The sequence below is a fragment of the Anomaloglossus baeobatrachus genome, chromosome 8 (assembly GCF_048569485.1).
Source record: "Anomaloglossus baeobatrachus isolate aAnoBae1 chromosome 8, aAnoBae1.hap1, whole genome shotgun sequence".
Lineage (NCBI taxonomy): Eukaryota > Metazoa > Chordata > Amphibia > Anura > Aromobatidae > Anomaloglossus > Anomaloglossus baeobatrachus.
This window is the reverse complement of record NC_134360.1, coordinates 209,036,583-209,057,308: the sequence shown is the minus strand read 5'-3', so window position 1 is coordinate 209,057,308 and position 20,726 is coordinate 209,036,583. Positions and strand designations below refer to the sequence as shown.

The 20,726-nt window shown below is 48.4% G+C and overlaps 1 protein-coding gene across 2 annotated transcripts in view; it reads right to left on the bottom strand.

The window, feature by feature from the left end:
* The window catches only part of PCSK9 (proprotein convertase subtilisin/kexin type 9), a 40,103-nt gene that overhangs the window by 6,288 nt on the left and 13,089 nt on the right, over nucleotides 1–20,726 (bottom strand). For both annotated transcript variants that reach the window (XM_075320132.1, XM_075320133.1), the window contains exons 8-12: nucleotides 15,252–15,435; nucleotides 14,581–14,751; nucleotides 2,696–2,844; nucleotides 1,912–2,089; nucleotides 1,638–1,819 (exon numbers count right to left, since the gene is read on the bottom strand). In XM_075320132.1, coding sequence (XP_075176247.1) covers nucleotides 1,638–1,819; nucleotides 1,912–2,089; nucleotides 2,696–2,844; nucleotides 14,581–14,751; nucleotides 15,252–15,435 — 864 coding nt within the window. The remainder of the gene's footprint in view (nucleotides 1–1,637; nucleotides 1,820–1,911; nucleotides 2,090–2,695; nucleotides 2,845–14,580; nucleotides 14,752–15,251; nucleotides 15,436–20,726) is intronic.

The following is a 20,726-nucleotide window of genomic DNA, read 5'->3' as shown; positions in this document are numbered from 1 at the left end:
ATGTCGTCCTTTTCATACCCATAGTACTCGAGTGTACGAAGTAACACGTTTTGTTTGATACTCACATATCGCTCAGCATTGAGAATACCATCGATCCTGGTCAAGTATCCAACACCTTTAGCTGTGAAATACCCCCATATCATCAGGTTTCCTCCAACGAACTTGATATTTCCTTCAATTCCTCAACCCGTTAGCCCCTTTTTCCCTTGTTTCTTTTGGACTCATTTGCACCCATCAGAGACGCCTATTGATCATCTCATTGCTCCAAATCACCCGTTTGCAATATTCTACTGTCCACTTTTCGTACTTTTTTGCAAACTTGAGCCCACGCTTCTTATGACAATATTGAAGTCGAAGCTTTTTCACCTTTTTTGGGCCATCATTGCAGACTTGTGAAATGTGTGGTGCTTGCATGGAAATCTGTGATCTCACTATTATGAAGCATATTAGCCGCCTCCACTGTCGTATTTGCCTGGACATTCCCTCTTGGCTTTTCAATGGATGGACAGACTTCATTTCATATTTTTTCAACTGTCATGGCACTCACATGATGCAGTTTGGCAATTTTCTTGCCCGAAAGACCGCTATAGATGAGCTGGATGATGATGTTTCCCTTTTCTTGGGAAATCTTCATGGCTGCTCTTCGATTCAAACCAGTGACCTTTCACTTGAGAATCAATCTAATAACACACTGAGCTATTAGGGAATGTGAGAACAAGTTGTAATGTGTAATTACACAGGAATAAAAAGATTTTTCCACCAACAGAAGCAAAACAGTAACAATGCAGTGCCATGACAAGAATCTGCATAACTAATCATATGCTAAATAGTTGCAAGTCAATTTTATTTATTAGATAGCCAAGATGATTGTCTATAAAATAAAGGTAATCTCATAATCAAAGCCATTGTTTTTAGGTGTCAATTCTTTACTCCCAATGTTGTGTTGGGTTACTGTTTGGAAATTCTAAATTTGCCAGTTTTGAAGCGCGTGTAATTGTGATCTCTTAAAGGGAACCTGTCACCAGTTTTTTGGCCTATAAGCTGTGGCAACCACCAGTGGGCTCCTATATACAGCATGTTAGAATGCTGCATATAAGAGCCCAGGCTGCTGGGTATAACATAAAAAACACTATAATACTCACCTAGAAGTTCGCTCCAGTGCACAACGGTCGGATGGGTGGCGCCATTATCCGGGACTGGAGCATCCCCTTTCGGCCATCTTGGTCTTCCTTATTCTGAAGCCGCAGTGCATGACACGTCTACGTCATGCACCGCGCAGGCATTGAGGTCATGCGCAGGCGCACTACAATACTTTGATCTGCCCTGAGTAGATCACTGAAGCAACCTTCTAGGTATTATAAAGTGTTTTTTTATGTTATACCCAGCGGCCTGGGCTCTTATATACAGCATGTTAAAATGCTGTATATAAGAGCCCAGTGGTGGTGGCCATAGCTTATAGGGCAAAAAACTGGTGACAGGTTCCCTTTAAAGTGTATCCAGCCAAGATTCTGCCATTTTGGGCCAAAACGTTGCATTGGTAAATTAAAAAAAACATATTTTCATCATCTGACTTTGGAGTGCTGCCCCAAATTTGGGTATAATTTTTTTGTATATTACTAATGCACTTGCGTCTATACCTTATCTGTGAAGCCCACAGGAGCGTGTTCCTTAACTTTGCAGGAAATGCTTGGCGCGTGACAACACAAGGCATGAGATGTGATCTGACTTTTCCCGGTGCACATAGGATCCCTGTCCCCGCTGTTGTGTACGGGCCTAACATGATCACTGAAATGGCCACTTAAAGAATGGGAACTGCAACCTGAGAAACAGAAGAGTAAAGCGTCACTTGTGATGGATATACCAATGGCTATGTATGACCGTGTATTGCAGAACAATGATGAGGGTATATACCAGTCAGAACGTGGTCCTCCTGTGTGCAGCTGGCTGCGGACATGGTACTTGCATCGTCGGTGGTACTTGCATTAACGCTGCAGCTAACTTTAGGCCAAACACAGCATCGGGCAATTGCATAAACTCCATCCCCACCAAACGCATTGTGTGCAGTGCAGATTTTCTTACCATCTTTATCCTGGATAATTGAATAAAGATTATTATGAATGCACCAATTTAGTTTGGTTGCATGGTTGTATCTATACCTTTTACATGTTACACACGGTCTATAGGGTTATATGGGGATCTACTGTAAGTTTGGATCAGTTGTACAAGATCATAGGGAGATCTGGGTTTTATCGTCACTACCACAGTACTAATTTGTGTAGTTTAGAAAATAAATTCACAATAAATAAACAATTCTGAATCAAGTTATCTCACAACTCTGCATGTTCCTCTGTTATTCCTCCCACAAATTTATGATTTCGGGTAAAGTTACTCTTTTAAAGGGACATGTAGCTACATAATCAGCAGTGATTGGACACTGTCAGGCCCCAAAATGTTAAATCACGGCTATCAATTTATCCATACATTACCAGTAAGAGTAACAAAGTAACTGCACAGCTCAGGGTTTAAAGTAAAGATGTTTCGGAATTTTTATATGATGCGGAACACAATTATTTACTAAAATAGACAAGTCACGAGAGCTGATGGGTTCCCTTTAATTAAAATACAGCTACAGCAATCATTCAAAACAAATTTCAGGCTTAACTTGTATTGTATTGTGCAGATTTTTATTACCTACCTCCACCTGCTCCCCTTTTCTTTTACCATTTCTGGAAAAACTGGAGCAGCTGAACATTTCCTCATTTCCGGAGCATTGAGCCGACGTTGTGGCGGTACGGGCGAAGCCTGATGGTTTTGACCAAACTGTTCGACATAAAAGCTGCTCATCTAAGTGAAGAAAAGGGAATGTGTTGGGATATGTTCATAGAATTAGAAAAACTCAGCTGTCCTTGCTAAGAAAAACATGTTTATGGCCTGTGCCTGATGTTGCACCTTATCCTAATCATAAGAACGAGCTGCAATACCAGACCCATCACATCCACTCGGGAGGCGCCATTCCTGGAAGATGGTAGGATTTTTTTTTTGTATTGTCATAGAACTATTTTATTAACCTTTTACAGAAGCAATATCCAGTCCAGTGGCCATGGTATAGAGGTGAAACATGAAGCTCCTGGGTTATTGTACTGTTTATAATAGTAGTGTCATACATGGCCGGGTCAGGGCCCATCCTGAGAGTAACTGTTACCACGGTCAATACGTACAAAACATTAGAAATTACCTTAACATTACAATGGTTGTCCAGGACTGTGATAAAGATGACTGTTACGGTTGCTGTGGCACTGGAGACTATGTTCACATTTCTTGCTACTGCACATGTGCGAGCACTGGAGACTATGTTCGGATTTCTTGCTACTGCACATGTGCAAGCGCTGGAGACTAAGTCCTATCTTGGAGCCATTGCACATGTGCGGGTGACATCATCGCTGACACGAGGTCACATGTCTCTGACACCTTCTAAGCTGATTGGCCGCTGGTCATGTGCTTGTGACACGTGATCACATGTCTCTGGCACCTTCTATGCCGATTGGTCGCAGGTCATGTGCTTGTGACGCTTTGCTCGGTGATAGGCCAGCGTGACGTCATTGCTGTCATTCTGGCAGCGGATTGGCTCTGGTGTCCTCCATCTTGGATGAGGCACAGAGTCTATATAAGACCCTGCCGCACGCCGCTCAGTCCTCTTGGTTCCTGCATAGGAGTAGACGCTCTGTGCATGTCCCTTGCGGCACCTATTCTATCTAGGTGAGCGTTATCGGTAGGGTAACGCTCTTGTACCTTGCAGCTTATGCTGTGGTCCGTATCCTCGCACCTTAGTGGAGTGGACATAGGCAGGTGCTTGCTGCACATGGTCTGACTGGGCCTTGTGGTTCTACTCTGAGGTGAGCGCTATCGGTAGGGTAGCGCTCCTGTACCTTTCAGCCGTACTGTTGTCCGTGTCCTCGCACCTTAGTGGAGCGGACATAGGTAGGTTAGGTGGTCGTTGCCTTCTAGGGTAACACTCCACTACGCTGCCTCCTGCAGCAGTCCGTATCCTCGCACACTAGGGGAGCGGTCATAGGCAGGAGTTTCAAGCTAGCAGCCTTGCTGCTGTCCGTATCCTTGCACCACAAGTGGAGCGGATATAGGTAGGTGCCATATTGCACACACTACACCTAGTCTCTGTGACTGTTAACTGAGACAGGTGCTTTCACGTTCACAGACTGTGAGACTTCTATGCACTTTTATGTTGTATTCCTCACTTTTTTGCATTTCCACTCCTATGTTATTCTAATAAGGTAGTCGCTGTGACTTAAACAGTATACGCCGCTATTGGTCTTGGTGACACTGTGACGCAACAGTGTCAGTACCGCTTTGGTGGTACAGGTTTCCCCTATCCTCTGCCATACTCTGCAGCAGAGCTCTGCACGGTGGACCCTGACTGTCGGATAGCCTTCCAGTCCCTTATTATCCGACAGCCCCCGTAACATTAGGACTGAGCCAAGGGTCTGGCAGAGATGGCAGAGTATCAACAATTACATCAGTATATAGGTTCTTGAAGCAAGGCTCAAGACTGTAGAGGATAAACCTCAAACTTTGGTGTCTTCGCTACATGATCCACGACTTGCTCTACCCAACAGATACTCTGGCGATGCCAGCTCTTGTCGTGGGTTCATAAGCCAGTGTCAGATTCACCTTGAGGTTAATTCCTCTCACTTCTCTATGGAGAGGTCCAAAATAGGCTTTATTATATCCCTGCTTCAGGATAAAGCCTTAGAGTGGGCTACTCCCTTATAGGAGCGCTCTGATTTGGTTACTCAGAGACATCAAGACTTCCTTGATGCTCTTAAAGCGGTGTTCATGGGACCGCAGGTTACCCATGATGCGGCTTTGAGATTGCTAGATCTGTCTCAAGGTTCGTTATCTACAAGCTCTTATGCCATTGCTTTTCGTACCTTGGTAGCAAAGTTAGACTGGCCTGGGAAGGTGTTAATACCTATCTTCTGGAGGGGTCTTGCAGGCTATGTCAAAGATGCTCTTGCTATTCGGGAAGTTCCTCCTTCTCTGGAGGACTTAATTACGGTAGCAACTAGGATCGATGTACGCCATAAGGAACGCAGACTCGAGGTTACCTTGTCACGTCCCAAGCGTCGAGTTGGTTCAGATGCTGTGGTTCCTTCTCCATCTTCCTCAGCATCTGAGACATCTCCTACTCCTATGGAGTTGGGTTATACTACTTCCCGACCTCGTAAGGCGGGCTATCCTATCTGTTACATATGTCGTCAGGCTAGGCACTATGCCAACAAGTGTCCTAGCCGTCAGGGAAACTCCCAGGCCTAGTAACCATTAGAGGGGGGTTACTAGAGACGCCTTCTGCACCCTCTAAGTGTAGTGTCCCAGGTCAGCTCTCATTCTCTGAGAATACATGGCCTATTATGGCTTTTGTGGATTCCGGAGCTGACGGGACTTTTGTGTCCTCAGGATTTGTAAAGAGACACAATATTCCCTCTATCATGTTAGAGGCGCCTATTCCTGTCTGGGTTGTTAATGGAACTATGTTGTCTGACTCCATTACATTGAGGACAGTTCCCTTGCGCCTTTCCCTGTCTCATGGTCACATAGAGGAGATTTCTTTTCTTGTTTTGCCTGAGGGTATAGACGACGTACTTCTGGGTCTCCCATGACTTCGGACTCATGCTCCTCTAATTGACTGGGAGTCCGACAGCACTATTATATGGGGTTTGAAATGTCAGTCCCGATGTCTTCCCTTACCACCTAAGGTCGTTGCGGTTGCATCAACTGATCTCTCTCCCTTACCTACACCCTATGTGGATTTCGCTGATGTGTTTTCCAAGCAGGGTGCTGAGACTCTTCCACCTCATAGGCCTTATGACTGTGCTATAGACCTCTTGCCAGGTTCTGTTCCACAATAGGGTAGGGCCTATCCCTTGTCTATCCCAGAATCCGAGGCTATGTCGGCCTATATAAAGGATAGTCTGGAGAGGGGCTTCATCCGCAAGTCTGTCTCACCTGCAGGGGCTGTTTTTTTCTTTGTGCGGAAAAAAGAGGGTGATCTGCGTCCCTGCATAGACTACAGGGGTCTTAACGCCATTACTGTAAAAAATAGATACCCCTTGCCCCTAATTTCTGAACTGTTTGACAGACTACGGGGAGCTAAGGTATTTACGAAGTTAGATCTGCGAGGTGCTTATAACTTAGTGCGAATTCGAGAGGGTGACGAATGGAAGACCGCTTTTAACACCAGAGACGGTCACTATGAATACCTTGTCATGCCTTTCGGTCTGTGTAATGCACCTGCAGTGTTCCAGGACTTCGTAAATGACGTGTTTAGAGATTTACTGTTATCATCGGTGGTAGTAAACCTGGATGATATACAAATTTTTTCTCCCGACCTGGAGACACATCGGTTGGATGTGATCAGGGTTCTGTCACGTCTAAGGGAGCACTCTCTGTTTGCCAAACTCGAGAAATGTATATTTGAGCAAGCCTCTCTACCCTTCTTAGGCTATATCATTTCTCATGAGGGATTGGCAATGGATCCTGCGAAGCTTTCTGCAGTTATGGAATGGGCTGAACCTCATTCCTTGAAAGCAGTACAACGCTTCCTGGGATTCATAAATTATTACCGGCAATTTATACCACACTTTTCTACTTTGGTAGCTCCGTTAGTGGCTTTGACTAAAAAGGGCGCCAATCCTAAGGTCTGGTCTACTGAGACATCCCAGGCTTTCAAGGCAGTTAAAAACACTTTTCTTCTGCTCCTGTCCTCCAAAGACCTGACGATAATAAGCCCTTTCTCATGGAGGTGGACGCGTCCTCTGTAGGAGCTGGAGCAGTTCTATATCAAAAGAACAGCTCAGGTAGAAAAAGACCGTGTTTTTTCTTTGCAAAGACGTTCTCTCCTGCTGAGAGGAACTACACTATTAGTGACAGGGAACTACTTGCCCTAAAATTAGCTTTGGAAGAGTGGCGTCACTTGCTTGAGGGAGCCAAGCAGCCCTTTCAGATCTTTACAGACCATAAGAACCTGACATATTTGCAAACTGCACAACGTTTGAATCCTCGGCAAGCTCGCTGGTCCTTGTTTTTCTCTCGGTTTAACTTCTCCATTAATTATCTTACCGGGAGTAGGAATAATAAGGCCGACGCACTCTCTCTCTCTATGGAATCATCTCATGAAGAGAATGAGGACCCTCGTCTCATTCTTCCATCTAGGGTTTTTCACACACTCTCTCCTGTAAAGTTAGACCAAATCGCACCGGGCAAGACCTTTGTTCCGCCGAATCGACAAAATGATATATTGTCGTGGGCCCACACCTCAAAGGTGGGTGGGCATTTTGGTATTAGACGGACACGAGAGTTACTCGAGAGGTGGTATTGGTGGCCACACTTAGCCAGCCACGTCAAAAGATATGTCGGTTCCTGCTACTCAGGTGCTCGCAACCGTCCGTTACGGCAGAGACCGGCTGGGCTCTTGCATCCTTTGCCAGTGCCAGATAGACCATGGGAGGTGGTAGGCATGGACTTTGTGGGTGATCTTCCGTGTTCACAGGGACATCGATTTGTGTGGGTCATTACGGACCATTTCTCCCGGATGGTTCATCTCGTACCGTTATCGAGAATCACATCTTCCAGGGTACTAGCCAAACTATTCCTCAAGCATGTCTTTAGGCTTCACGGGATGCCAGATCGTATCATTTGTGATAGAGGTCCGCAATTTGCTTCCCGTTTCTGGCGAGATCTTTGTAGCCTTCTGCAAATTGAGTTGAATCTCTCTTCGGCATACCATCCGGAGACCAATGGTTTGGTTGAGCGTACCAATCAATCCATGATTATATACCTTCGACACTTTGTTGCTGAGAACCACGATAACTGGTCCTCCCTCCTACCCTGGGCAGATTTTGCCCTTAACAATTCTCTGGCTGAGGCCACTGGGCAGACACCGTTCGTACTCAACAATGGGCAACACCCTAAGGTACCGGTACCGTTTCCCGCTGCTGCACCTCCTCCTCTTGTGGCCGACTGGGCGACTAATGCCAGAGAGGTCTGGGATCGGACTCAAGAGTCGATCCAAGCAGCTAAGGACCGTATGAAGACGGTGTCCGATCGGTTTTGTCGCCCGGCCCCTGTCTTTTCTGCTGGGGACTTTGTGTGGCTCTCTGCAAAAAACGTGAAACTTAGAGTGAGCTCTGTCAAATTTGCTCCTCGCTTCCTGGGTCCTTATGAGGTTCTTCGACAGGTAAATCCTGTAGTCTACCAATTGAAGTTACCCGTCCATCTTAGGATCCATGACAAATTCCATGTTTCACTGCTAAAGCCGGCTATTTTACCTCACGCTCGTGAAGTGCACTTTCCTGCCTCTGATTCCTCTCGCTCTAGCTATGAGGTACGAGCCATAGTTGGTTCTAAGATGGTTCGAGGCCGCAGGTTCATCTTGATAGATTGGGAGGGCTACGGCCCGGAACATCGCTCTTGGGAGCCTGAGGAGGCTGTCCATGCTCCCGACTTAGTTGCCGATTACCTGCATCGCCGGGAGGGGGTCCCTTGAGGGGGAGGTACTGTTACGGTTGCTGTGGCACTGGAGACTATGTTCGGATTTCTTGCTACTGCACATGTGCGAGCACTGGAGACTATGTTCGGATTTCTTGCTACTGCACATGTGCAAGCGCTGGAGACTAAGGGGTACTTTGCACGCTGCGACATCGCAGGCCGATGCTGCGATGCCGAGCGCGATAGTACCCGCCCCCGTCGCAGCAGCGATATCCTTGTGATAGCTGCCGTAGCGAACATTATCGCTACGGCAGCTTCACATGGACTCACCTGTCCTGCGACCGTCGCTCTGGCCGGCGACCCGCCTCCTTGTTAAGGGGGCGGGTCGTGCGGCGTCACAGCGACGTCACACGGCAGGCGGCCAATCGGAGCGGAGGGGCGGAGATGAGTGGGATGTAAACATCCTGGCCATCTCCTTCCTTCCGCATATTCTACGGAAGCTGCAGTGACGCCGGTAGGAGATGCTCCTCGCTCCTGCGGTTTCACACACAGCGATGTGTGCTGCCGCAGGAGCGAGGAACAACATCGGACTGTCGCGTCAGCGTAATTATGGATTCGCTGCAGCGATGATACGATTACGACGCTTTTGCGCTCGTTAATCGTATCATCGAGCCTTTACACACTACGATGTCGCATGTGATGCCGGATGTGCGTCACTTTTAATTTGACCCCACCGACATCGCAGCTGCGATGTCGTAGTGTGCAAAGTACCCCTAAGTCCTATCTTGGAGCCATTGCACATGTGCGGGTGACATCATCGCTGACACGAGGTCACATGTCTCTGACACCTTCTAAGCTGATTGGCCGCTGGTCATGTGCTTGTGACACGTGGTCACATGTCTCTGACACCTTTTATGCCGATTGGTCGCAGGTCATGTGCTTGTGACGCTTTGCTCGGTGATAGGCCAGCGTGACGTCATTGCTGTCATTCTGGCAGCGGATTGGCTCTGGTGTCCTCCATCTTGGATGAGGCACAGAGTCTATATAAGACCCTGACGCACGCCGCCTGGCGCTCAGTCCTCTTGGTTCCTGCATAGCAGTAGACGCTCTGTGCATGTCCCTTGCGGCACCTATTCTATCTAGGTGAGCGTTATCGGTAGGGTAACGCTCTTGTACCTTGCAGCTTATGCTGTGGTCCGTATCCTCGCACCTTAGTGGAGTGGACATAGGCAGGTGCTTGCTGCACATGGTCTGACTGGGCCTTGTGGTTCTACTCTGAGGTGAGCGCTATCGGTAGGGTAGCGCTCCTGTACCTTTCAGCCGTACTGTTGTCCGTTTCCTCGCACCTTAGTGGAGCGGACATAGGTAGGTTAGGTGGTCGTTGCCTTCTAGGGTAACGCTCCACTACGCTGCCTCCTGCAGCAGTCCGTATCCTCGCACACTAGGGGAGCGGTCATAGGCAGGAGTTTCAAGCTAGCAGCCTTGCTGCTGTCCGTATCCTTGCACCACAAGTGGAGCGGACATAGGTAGGTGCCATATTGCACACACTACACCTAGTCTCTGTGACTGTTAACTGAGACAGGTGCTTTCACGCTCACAGACTGTGACGTCTATGCACTTTTATGTTGTATTCCTCACTCTTTTGCATTTCCACTCCTATGTTATTCTAATAAGGTAGTCACTGTGGCTTAAACAGTATACGCCGCTATTGGTCTTGGTGACACTGTGACGCAACAGTGTCAGTACCGCTTTGGTGGTACAGGTTTCCCCTATTCTCTGCCGTACTCTGCAGCAGAGCTCTGCACGGTAGACCCTGACTGTCGGATAGCCTTCCATTCCCTTATTATCCGACAGCCCCCGTAACAATGACCTATCTATAGCATAGGTTATCAATATCCAAGCGGTGCAGCCTGACACCCAGCACCCCCACCTATTTGCTGTTCTCAGTTCCTGGGGGCAGTCGGATGTAAATATTAGTGATGAGCGGGCACTACCATGCTCGGGTGCTCAGTACTTTTAACTACTGATGAGTGAGCACTACTATGCACGGGTTCTCTGTACTCGTAACTAGTGATGAGCGGACACTACCATGCTCGGGTGCTCGGTACTCTTAACTACTGATGAGTGAGCACTACCATGCTCGGCTGCTCAGTACTCATAACTAGTGATGAACGGGCACTACCATGCTCGGGTGTTCAGTACTCTTAACTACTGATAAGTGAGAACTACCATGCGCGGGTGCTCAGTAGTCATAACTAGTGATGAGTGAGCACTACCATGCTCGGGTGCTCAGTACTGGTAACTAGTGATGAGTGAGGACTACCATGCTCGGGTGCTCAGTACTCATAACTAGTGATGAGTGAGCACTACCATGCTCGGGTGCTCTGTACTCGTAACTAGTGATGACTGGGCACTACCATGCTCGGGTGCTCAGTACTCGTAACTAGTGATGAGTGAGCACTACCATGCTCGGGTGCTCAGTACTGGTAACTAGTGATGAGCGGGCACTACCATGCTCGGGTGCTCAGTACTGGTAACTAGCATACCTCCCAACTTTTCAAGAAAGGAAAGAGGGACAAAGTATGCGGCGCGTGCAGCGCGCCGCGGCAAATTTTGACCACGCCCCTAGCCACACCCCTAGCCATTTGGCAGTAAGGGTCATTCAGCAGATGTCCCGGACTGTTCATTCATATTCATAGCAGTCAGAATTTTTTTATATTTCTGTGTCACTATATGACATGTTGCTTATTTGTGCCTATCAATCCGTGTTTACACGTTGCATAAATTCTGTTTCTTTTTGTTTCTGTCTGCACCAAACTACACAATAACAATCTTCTCTGTTTTTTCCATTTTTGCTGCATTTTTTCTGCCTTTTCTCCATTATTTAATGTGTTTTTGGTTCAGATGTGAATCTGCGTTTTTAAGTGTTTTTATCGTACAGAGAAGCTTTTTCCTGCATTTTTTTAAGCTCTACATAGAAACCTCCAGAGAATCCCCCCCCCCCCCCCGAAAACCGCAGAATTCAGCGGCGTCTTTTCATGGAATCACATCCACTTTACTTGGACAATTAAACACAGCAGAATAAATGTGCAAAGAAACAGCAGAAAAAAATGCAGCATTTACACTACATGTGAATATGGACTAATTGTCCAAGCAAAGTGGATGAGACATCATGAAATCTCCGCTCCTGGTGCGTGTAAAGACGCCGCTAAACTGTGCGGATTTGGTGTTTCTTTCTTTATAAGCTTCAGGATTCACATCAGCAACAAACATGTATCAAATAAGAGGACAATGCATAAAAAATACCGCAAACACGCAATAATCAGAGAACATTGTTATTGCACTCGTGGCGCGGACACCTGCAGAAAAAATGCAGCATTTACGCTATGTGTGAACACGGCCTCAGTGATCCATTTTTATTACATTTTTTTATGGGTTTTAATAAAGAAAAATAATAAATTGCGCCTTTTTTTTCCCGCCATTTACCAATCCCCATAAATAATCTGATCGCTGTGTTGTTCAGGTCATTACGATTACATGGACACCAAATATGTCCATGTTATTTGCTGATTTGTGATGTTTATTATTTTATAAAAAAGTGCAATAAAATTACATTATTCTATTTTTTTTTATTATTTTTAGTAACTTTATTAGAAGAAAAAAAAAATCCTCTTTTCCTCTCCCTCTAGAATACAGGACATAGAGATGCTGCTCTGTACGTACAATGTAGCTGTGTCCTGTGTAATCTGCTGTGTAAGAGGCTGCATTGTAGGTTCATTTATGTGAAATCCTCCCTCTGACATCATCAATCCTAGTGGCTCAACAGCTAGAGCAGCTAGGAAAGCCAGGAGGCTGCTGGACACAAGTTTTGAACGTTGCTAGTTTGAATCCAAGGTGGTGAAAATAAAAAAATAAAAAAAAAATTGTATTTGAATTTTTTTCCTCATTTCTTTATAGTAGTTTTATGGGAACAAATGAATCTGACTCTTTCACCAACATTGAGATACAGTATTTATCTATCTATCTATCTATCTATCTATCTATCTATCTATCTCTATCCCTCTATCTATGATTCTATTGCTCTATGATTCTATCTATCTATGATTCTATCTCTATCTATCTATTATCTGTCGTGTATCTATATATCCCTCTATCATCCATCCCTCTATCATCCATCCATCAAACTATCATCCATCCCTCCCTCTATCCCTCCATTCATCCCTCCATTCATCCCTCCATTCATCCCTCTATCCCTCCATTCATCCCTCCATTCATCTTGCTATCATCCATCCATCCCTCCCTCTATCCCTCCATTCATCCCTCCCTCTATCCCTCCATTCATCCCTCTATCATCCATCCATCCCTCCCTCTATCCCTCCCTCTATCCCTCCATTCATCCCTCTATCATCCATCCATCCATCCCTCTATCCCTCCATTCATCCCTCTATCATCCATCCATCCCTGCCTCTATCCCTCCATTCATCCCTCCCTCTATCCCTCCATTCATCCCTCTATCATCCATCCATCCCTCCCTCTATCCCTCCCTCTATCCCTCCATTCATCCCTCTATCATCCATCCATCCATCCCTCTATCCCTCCATTCATCCCTCTATCATCCATCCATCCCTGCCTCTATCCCTCCATTCATCCCTCCCTCTATCCCTCCATTCATCCCTCTATCATCCATCCCTCCCTCTAATCCTCCATTCATCCCTCTATCATTCATCCATCCATCCATCCCTCTATCCCTCCATTCATCCCTCTATCATCCATGCATCCATCCCTCCCTCTATCCCTCCATTCATCCCTCCATCATCCATCCATCCCTGCCTCTATCCCTCCATTCATCCCTCCCTCTATCCCTCCATTCATCCCTCTATCATCCATCCATCCCTCCCTCCCTCTATCCCTCCATTCATCCCTCTATCATCCATCCATCCCTCCCTCCCTCTATCCCTCCATTCATCCCTCCATTCATCCCTCTATCATCCATCCATCCCTCCCTCTATCCCTCCTTTCATCCCTCTATCCCTCCATTCATTCCTCTATCATCCATCCATCCTTCCCTCTATCCCTCCATTCATCCCTCCATTCATCCCTCTATCATCCATCCATCCCTGCCTCTATCCCTCTATTCATCCCTCCCTCTATCCCTCCATTCATCCCTCTATCATCCATCCAGCCATCCCTCTATCTCTCCATTCATCCATCCCTCCATCCATCTTTGCAGCTGAATAATCTGCTTCTGGTGTCTCACCTGCAGTATAGAGGTCAAGATAACAAAATCTTCCCATTGCTTTCAATACAGGCAGTAGCTCAGTGGTTAGAGCTGCTGCCTTTAAAACAATGAACTCACAGTCCCACGAGTTCGAGTCCCGGCCGCCCCGAAAATCCAGAGCCGATGATAATTTAATTTATTCACTTCACTGAGGGGAGGAGCCGGGACATCAGCTGTGAGCCGCGGGAGTGCGGGACAGCCCTGATAAATCGTGCAAGTCCCGCAGAATCCGGGACGGTTGGGAGGTATGGTAACTAGTGATGACCGGGCACTACCATGTTCGGGCGCTCAGTACTCATAACTAGTGATGAGTGAGCACTACCATGCTCAGGTGCTCAGTTCTCATAACTAGTGATGAGCAAGCACTACCATGCTCGGGTGCCAGATGATAATCATATGATCACTAGGGTCTAACCACTGGGATGCCCACTAATCTATAGGAGGGGTCCTGTGTGAATGATGCAGTAGGCGGCATTGACATCAATTGGAGCAGCCCAGTGCCTGCTTGACTTCCACAGTCAAAAACAGTTGTTTACTACCACTCTATTCCCACAGGGGGCACAGGACCCCATTCATGTGATTGGTGGAGTCCCAGCTGTTGAATCCCCACTGATCATACATGTATCACCTATCCTGTGTTGTTGGTTGGGTCACAGCAGCTTCCACAGTCACTGAGACTTCTTGGCAATACATAGTCCCTTGTCCGAACACTCCTAGCTCAATGCAGTGTCTAATCTATAGCAGACTGGGAAAATAAAGCTAAAACATAAATTAAATCTTCAGCTGATTATGTAACTTGCCATTATTGAGTTGAACAGGTAATCCAGCCACCCGGTTAGGAGTGATGAGCCGCTGATCATCCGGAAACCAGGCTTCATTAATGGCGTTCTTAGTAGAGAAGTTTATAAGCCTCTGCCTCAGTTCGGTCACCGTCTGATCGGGCTTACCATTAAGTATCATCGCTGCGATACCTAAAATAGAATGATCAATACGTTGGTCAGCGATATCCAAAGACTACTACAAAGGAACAACGATGGGCACTGCCTACAATGAAGGTGTAAAGGACAGTCGGGAAACCAGGGCCTTAAAGGAAGCTGCTAAAACCAAGCATAGGCACTTGGTGCACCCTTAGTGTAGTCGAGCAGTTCCATGCACCTTCCCACCTACTTGTTTTCAATTAATCACTGACTTCCTTTGACTCGTGTAAAGCCAGAGCTGTCAATCAAGGAAGAAAAGGGTAGAGATAGATGGAAAACCAAGGTGCATCAAGCTCCTGTGCTTGGTCTGAATAGTCATTGTGTACTGACAGGGTCCCTTTAAACAAGAGTCATTAGGAAGCAGTGAGACAAGGGCAGCGCTATTATAATGCACCGGACATTCTCTCTCCCAAAGATGTATATAAGCCACAACATTAGCTTTGATAGTTTATTACTTCCAACCCCTTATCGTCTGTAGATGCCGATCTCCATACCTGCCACGTGTGCAGCTGCTTGAGATGTTCCACTCTTAGATATAAAACACGTGCTGCAGTCACTGGATGCACCGATGATATCATCTCCAGGAGCAAACAGGTCAACACAATTGCCAAAATTAGTGCCGAGTGCTCCCATTGTGACTGGTTGGTCTTCATAGTTGGTGGCTCCAACTGTAATCACCTGTAAATGGAACAATATCATGTTGTACTCTCATTTTAGGGTTAAGGATCTTATCAGTTATTAACTTTGTAATCTATCTTATCAGATAAATCTGGTTCTTTCTCCTCCTGGACTGATCTTTTTTCTCTCAATTCATGAATAAAATCTGTAAACTGTGTCTTCATTGAATACAGATTTTCCCATTACTGAGATAGTTGTCAGTTGGTGCTCATAACATTTTATGGAGACAGGTTAGAAAGGAGCTAAAGACAGACACAGACATTCTGCTGCAAGGTCTCCTGAAATGAGACTTATACAATCCTGTCTGCCTGCAGCTGCCACTAAGCTTTACAGGTCCCATCACGAGTGTGTTGAATCTGCAGGTTACATCTTGTGTTGGAGCGGATTTACTTTCTTTTGATGCTGAAAGGGTTAAGGACTCTTTCCTTCCTGGCTGAGATTACTCATAGCCTTAAGCACAGCTGCGGCATCTTGTCGTCATACCCTTCCGCTATATTTACCCACTCCTGGCTTTACTCCATGCCAGTGATAGAATCTCTATAGGGACCACTTTGAAGGAGCTTGTCTCTGGAGGAGCTGAGGTGTCATTGCAGTTGCAGTTGTGAAGTTGTTTTTTGTTGTGTTTTTCCCCACCCCGTAGGTCTTAATTTTCTTGTGTTGTTTTATTGTAGTAGTGAGACCAGTGTCTTGTCTACTCCTTCACTAGCCAGGGTAAACTCAGGGTCAGGGAGGGTCTAGGCGTGTGACGGCGCACTGGGGGGGGAGGTCCCACCTTGGGACGTTATTGAGCTCAGGGATCAGTCACAGGTGAGTGTGAAGTGGTGACTCCTCTTTCTATCGCCAGGGCCTTCCTCTGCATCTTTCATGGTTTTCTCCCTGTGTGTTCCCTCACCCTGGCGTGACATCTCCCTAGTAGTGGCTGAAGGTGGCCAAAAGGTCATCATTTAACTTTGTGTCTTTGCAGGGAGTGTGAGGTAGCGCGGTCGGCTGCGCAGCAGAAGACACGGGATCCAGGCATATAGGTTCACAGCACACGGTGTTTAATGTCCAAACAAAAATCCACAGCAATATACATGTTTCTCCAGCAGAGACTCAGGGAGTTGTGATCACTCCCTCACACCCGGCACACCTGCCCCTCGTTCCTGTCTCCATTTAACCCTTCCTTCAGCCTGTAGGGAAACAGCATTAACCCTAGAGTGGATTTACTTTCTATCATGGAGTGAGCACAACCGGGGCGAGACATACCGGCCGTCATAGATAACCCCGGTCACAGTCTCACATACCCCCCCCCTCAGTTCAAGCGTGCGGGGTTGAACTCCCGCCATCAAACACGGGCCGCGGGACAAGGCATCGGCGTTGACCTGCAACCTACCGGCCCGGTGTTCAACCGTAAACCGGAAGTTCTGCAGAGAAAGGAACCACCGGGTAACCCGGGCATTCCGTTCCTTGGCGGACCTCATCCAGACCAGCGGAGAGTGATCAGTCACCAAGCGAAACTGCCGTCCCAGCAGGTAATAGCGTAGGGACTCCAAGGCCCATTTAATCGCCAGGCACTCCTTCTCCACTACGCTATAATTCCGCTCGGGAGGGGTGAGCTTCCTACTCAAGAAGGTGACGGGGTGTTCCTCCCCCTGAACCACCTGAGACAGCACTGCCCCCAGGCCGACCTCAGAGGCGTCAGTCTGTACTATGAACTCCTTCCGGAAATCAGGGTTGACCAGAACGGGTTGTCCGCACAGGACCCCCTTCAGGGCCCGGAAGGAGTCCTCGGCCTGCGGAGTCCAGCGCACCATGACGGACTTCTTGCCTTTGAGAAGGTCCGTCAAGGGGGCTGATAGTCCCGCAAAATCTCTTACAAACCTCCTGTAGTACCCCACGATACCCAGGAAGGCCCTAACCTGCTTTGTGGTCAGGGGTCTAGGCCACTTCTGGATCGCCTCAACCTTGTTAATTTGGGGCTTTATCACTCCTTGGCCTATCACGTAGCCCAAGTAGCGGGCTTCCGTGAGTCCCAACGCACATTTCTTGGGATTGGCTGTCAATCCGGCTGTTCGAAGCGCGTCCACCACCGCTTGTACCTGTTCCAAGTGGGTCTGCCAATCGGGGCTGTAAATAATGATGTCATCAAGGTACGCTGATGCATACGCCTGGTGGGGTTCCAGCACTAAGTCCATCAACCTCTGGAACGTGGCCGGAGCGCCATGTAACCCAAAAGGCAAGACAACATAGTGGAAGAGACCCTCCGGCGTAACAAAAGCGGTTTTCTCCTTGGCGGACTCCGTCAGTGGCACCTGCCAGTACCCCTTGGTCAGGTCGAGCGTGGTAAAATATCGCGCCTGTCCCAGCCTATCAATCAGCTCATCCACCCGGGGCATGGGGTAGAGATCGAACTTGGATATTTCGTTCAATCTCCGGAAGTCATTGCAGAACCTTAAGGAGCCATCGGGTTTTGGTATTAGGACAATGGGACTAGCCCATTCACTCCGGGATTTTTCGATGACCCCCAGGCGTAGCATTGTCTTCACTTCTTCTGATATGGCTTGTCTTCGAGCCTCCGGCACGCGGTATGACTTCAGGCGTACCTTCAGGTGGGGCTCGGTGACAATGTCATGTCGTATCAGACTGGTCCTACCCGGCAACTCGGAGAAGACATCGGGGTTCTGCTGAACCAGCCGTCTGGCCTCTCGCCTCTGTTGCTTGGTGAGGGCTTCTCCGATCCTTACTTCCGGTTCGTCCTCTCCGGAGGTCGCTGAAGCCGGGAGTGAACGACCCGAAGAGGAGGGAGATGGGGGAAACTCAACCATCAGGCTTTCCCGTTCCTGCCACGGTTTTAATAGGTTGACATGGTATATTTGTTCAGGTTTCCGCCTACCGGGCTGCAATACTTTATAGTTGACCACCCCGACTTTTTCCTTTATCTCGTAGGGGCCTTGCCACTGAGCCAGGAATTTACTCTCCGCCGTGGGGATTAATACCAACACCCGATCCCCGGGTTTAAAGGTCCGCACGGTGGCTTGTCTATTATAGCGGCCGCTTTGCGCGGCCTGAGCCTCCTGTAAATGCTCCTTCACAATTGGCATGACCGCGCTTATGCGGTTCTGCATTCCTAAAATGTGTTCAATCACACTTTTATGGGGGGTGGGCTCTTGCTCCCATGTTTCCTTTGCCAGGTCCAACAATCCCCGGGGATGTCGCCCGTATAACAATTCAAAAGGCGAAAACCCCGTGGATGCCTGTGGCACCTCTCGGATGGCAAACATCAAATAGGGAAGCATCATATCCCAGTCCTTCCCGTCTTTGGAGATCACCCTTTTTAGCATGGTTTTCAGGGTTTTATTGAATCGTTCTACTAACCCATCCGTCTGAGGATGATACACAGACGTACGCAACTGCTTGATCTGGAGTAGCCGGCATAGTTCTTTGGTCACTTTAGACATGAATGGGGTCCCCTGATCCGTAAGGATCTCCTTGGGCAACCCCACCCGGCAGAACACAGAAAACAACTCCCGAGCTATAAGCTTCGCCGCAGTATGTCTGAGAGGTATCGCCTCTGGATACCGGGTGGCATAGTCAACGATCACTAGGATGTGTTGGTGCCCTCGAGCAGACTTTACGAGGGGCCCCACCAGATCCATCCCTATCCGTTCAAAAGGGACTTCTATAATGGGTAACGGCACCAACGGACTGCGAAAGTGGACCAGTGGTGCGGTAAGCTGACACTCCGGGCAGGTTTCGCAGAACCGTTTTACCTCCCCAAAGACCCCGGGCCAATAGAACCTTTGCAATATTCGCTCCTGCGTTTTCTTGACCCCTAGGTGGCCACTCATCAGATGTTTATGAGCCAAGTCGAGGACCCGCCGGCGATACGGCTGGGGCACCACCAACTGCTCCACCCCCACGCCCCGTATTTCATCTACCCGGTAGAGTAAATCCTGTTTAAGAGCGAAATGGGGGTACCTTACCTGGGCACCGGGCAGCTGGGCCACCCCGTCAATTACTAACACCCTATTCCGGGCATGTATTAACGTAGGGTCCTGGAGTTGGGCTGTCCCAAACGCATCCGGGGATGCCTCCAAGTCCGGGATGGGCTCGACCGTCTCAGCCTCTCCTGCCAATACCTCTAGGGGCGACCTATCGGGTTCACATATCATGGGGACCCCTACGGCAGGTGTCCCGGATTCAGGATTGTAGGGCTCAGGCCCCGGACTGACCAATATCGGAGGGGACCTAGGGGTTCCCTTCCATAAAGTCCAAAAATAGGGCAGATCCCGTCCTAGGATCACGTCATAAGGAAGAGTGTTAAGCAGTCCCACCTCATGTTGCACCTGACCGCAAGGTGCTGTGATGGTGACAATCCCCGTGGGATAGTCTCGGCGGTCCCCATGTATGCAAACCACCCCCACGGTACGTCCTGTGGCCTTTACTTTAGCCCTCAAGGTGGATCGCACAAGGGTCACTAAGCTTCCGGAATCCAACAATCCTGTAACCGGACATCCATTCACCTGTATTTGGCACAAGTGGGGCTCAGTCTCTGGGGGAACCAGGTCAGCGGTACACACCACCTGAGCATACATTGAACCCCGCCGGGTAACCCCACAATCCATGGGCTCCGTGGTCAGGGGACACTGGGCTTCCATATGTCCCACCCGCTGGCACCGCCAACATCTAATAGGGAAGGAAACCCCCTTGACAAGTTGTCGTTTAGGGTACATGGCCTTCCGGACCTCAGGAACGGCGGGCGCGGCCTCAGCCAGGATGGTAGCGGACTCCTGTACCGGTGTCGGCGGTGGGTCCTTGGCCCTAGGCTTGGAGGGGCCGGACCGACGGGCGGTACGCAAAGTCTCAGTGTCCCGTATCAAGTCCTGCGTAGCCACATGCAGCTCTACCAGGGACACTAATTGGTCCAGGGTACTCGGGTCACCCAGTCCTACCCACCGTTGAACGGTGACGGGTAAAGTGCGCACAAAACGATCCACTACTATCCTTTCCACCATTTGCGCCGGGCTCAGAGTGTCAGGCTGCAACCACTTTTTTACAAGATGTAATAAGTCATAGGCCTGGGAGCGTACGGGTTTGGCTTCCTCATAGAACCACTGATTTACCCGCTGAGCCCGTACATAGGTATTCACCCCCAACCGAGCCAGTATTTCGGCTTTCAGGGTCACATAGTCAATGGCGTCCTCGGTACCGAGGTCCAGGTACGCTTTTTGGGGTTCCCCCGTCAGATAGGGCGACAATACCTCAGCCCACTGGGGGGTCGGCAGCTTTTCCCGCTCGGCCACCCGCTCAAA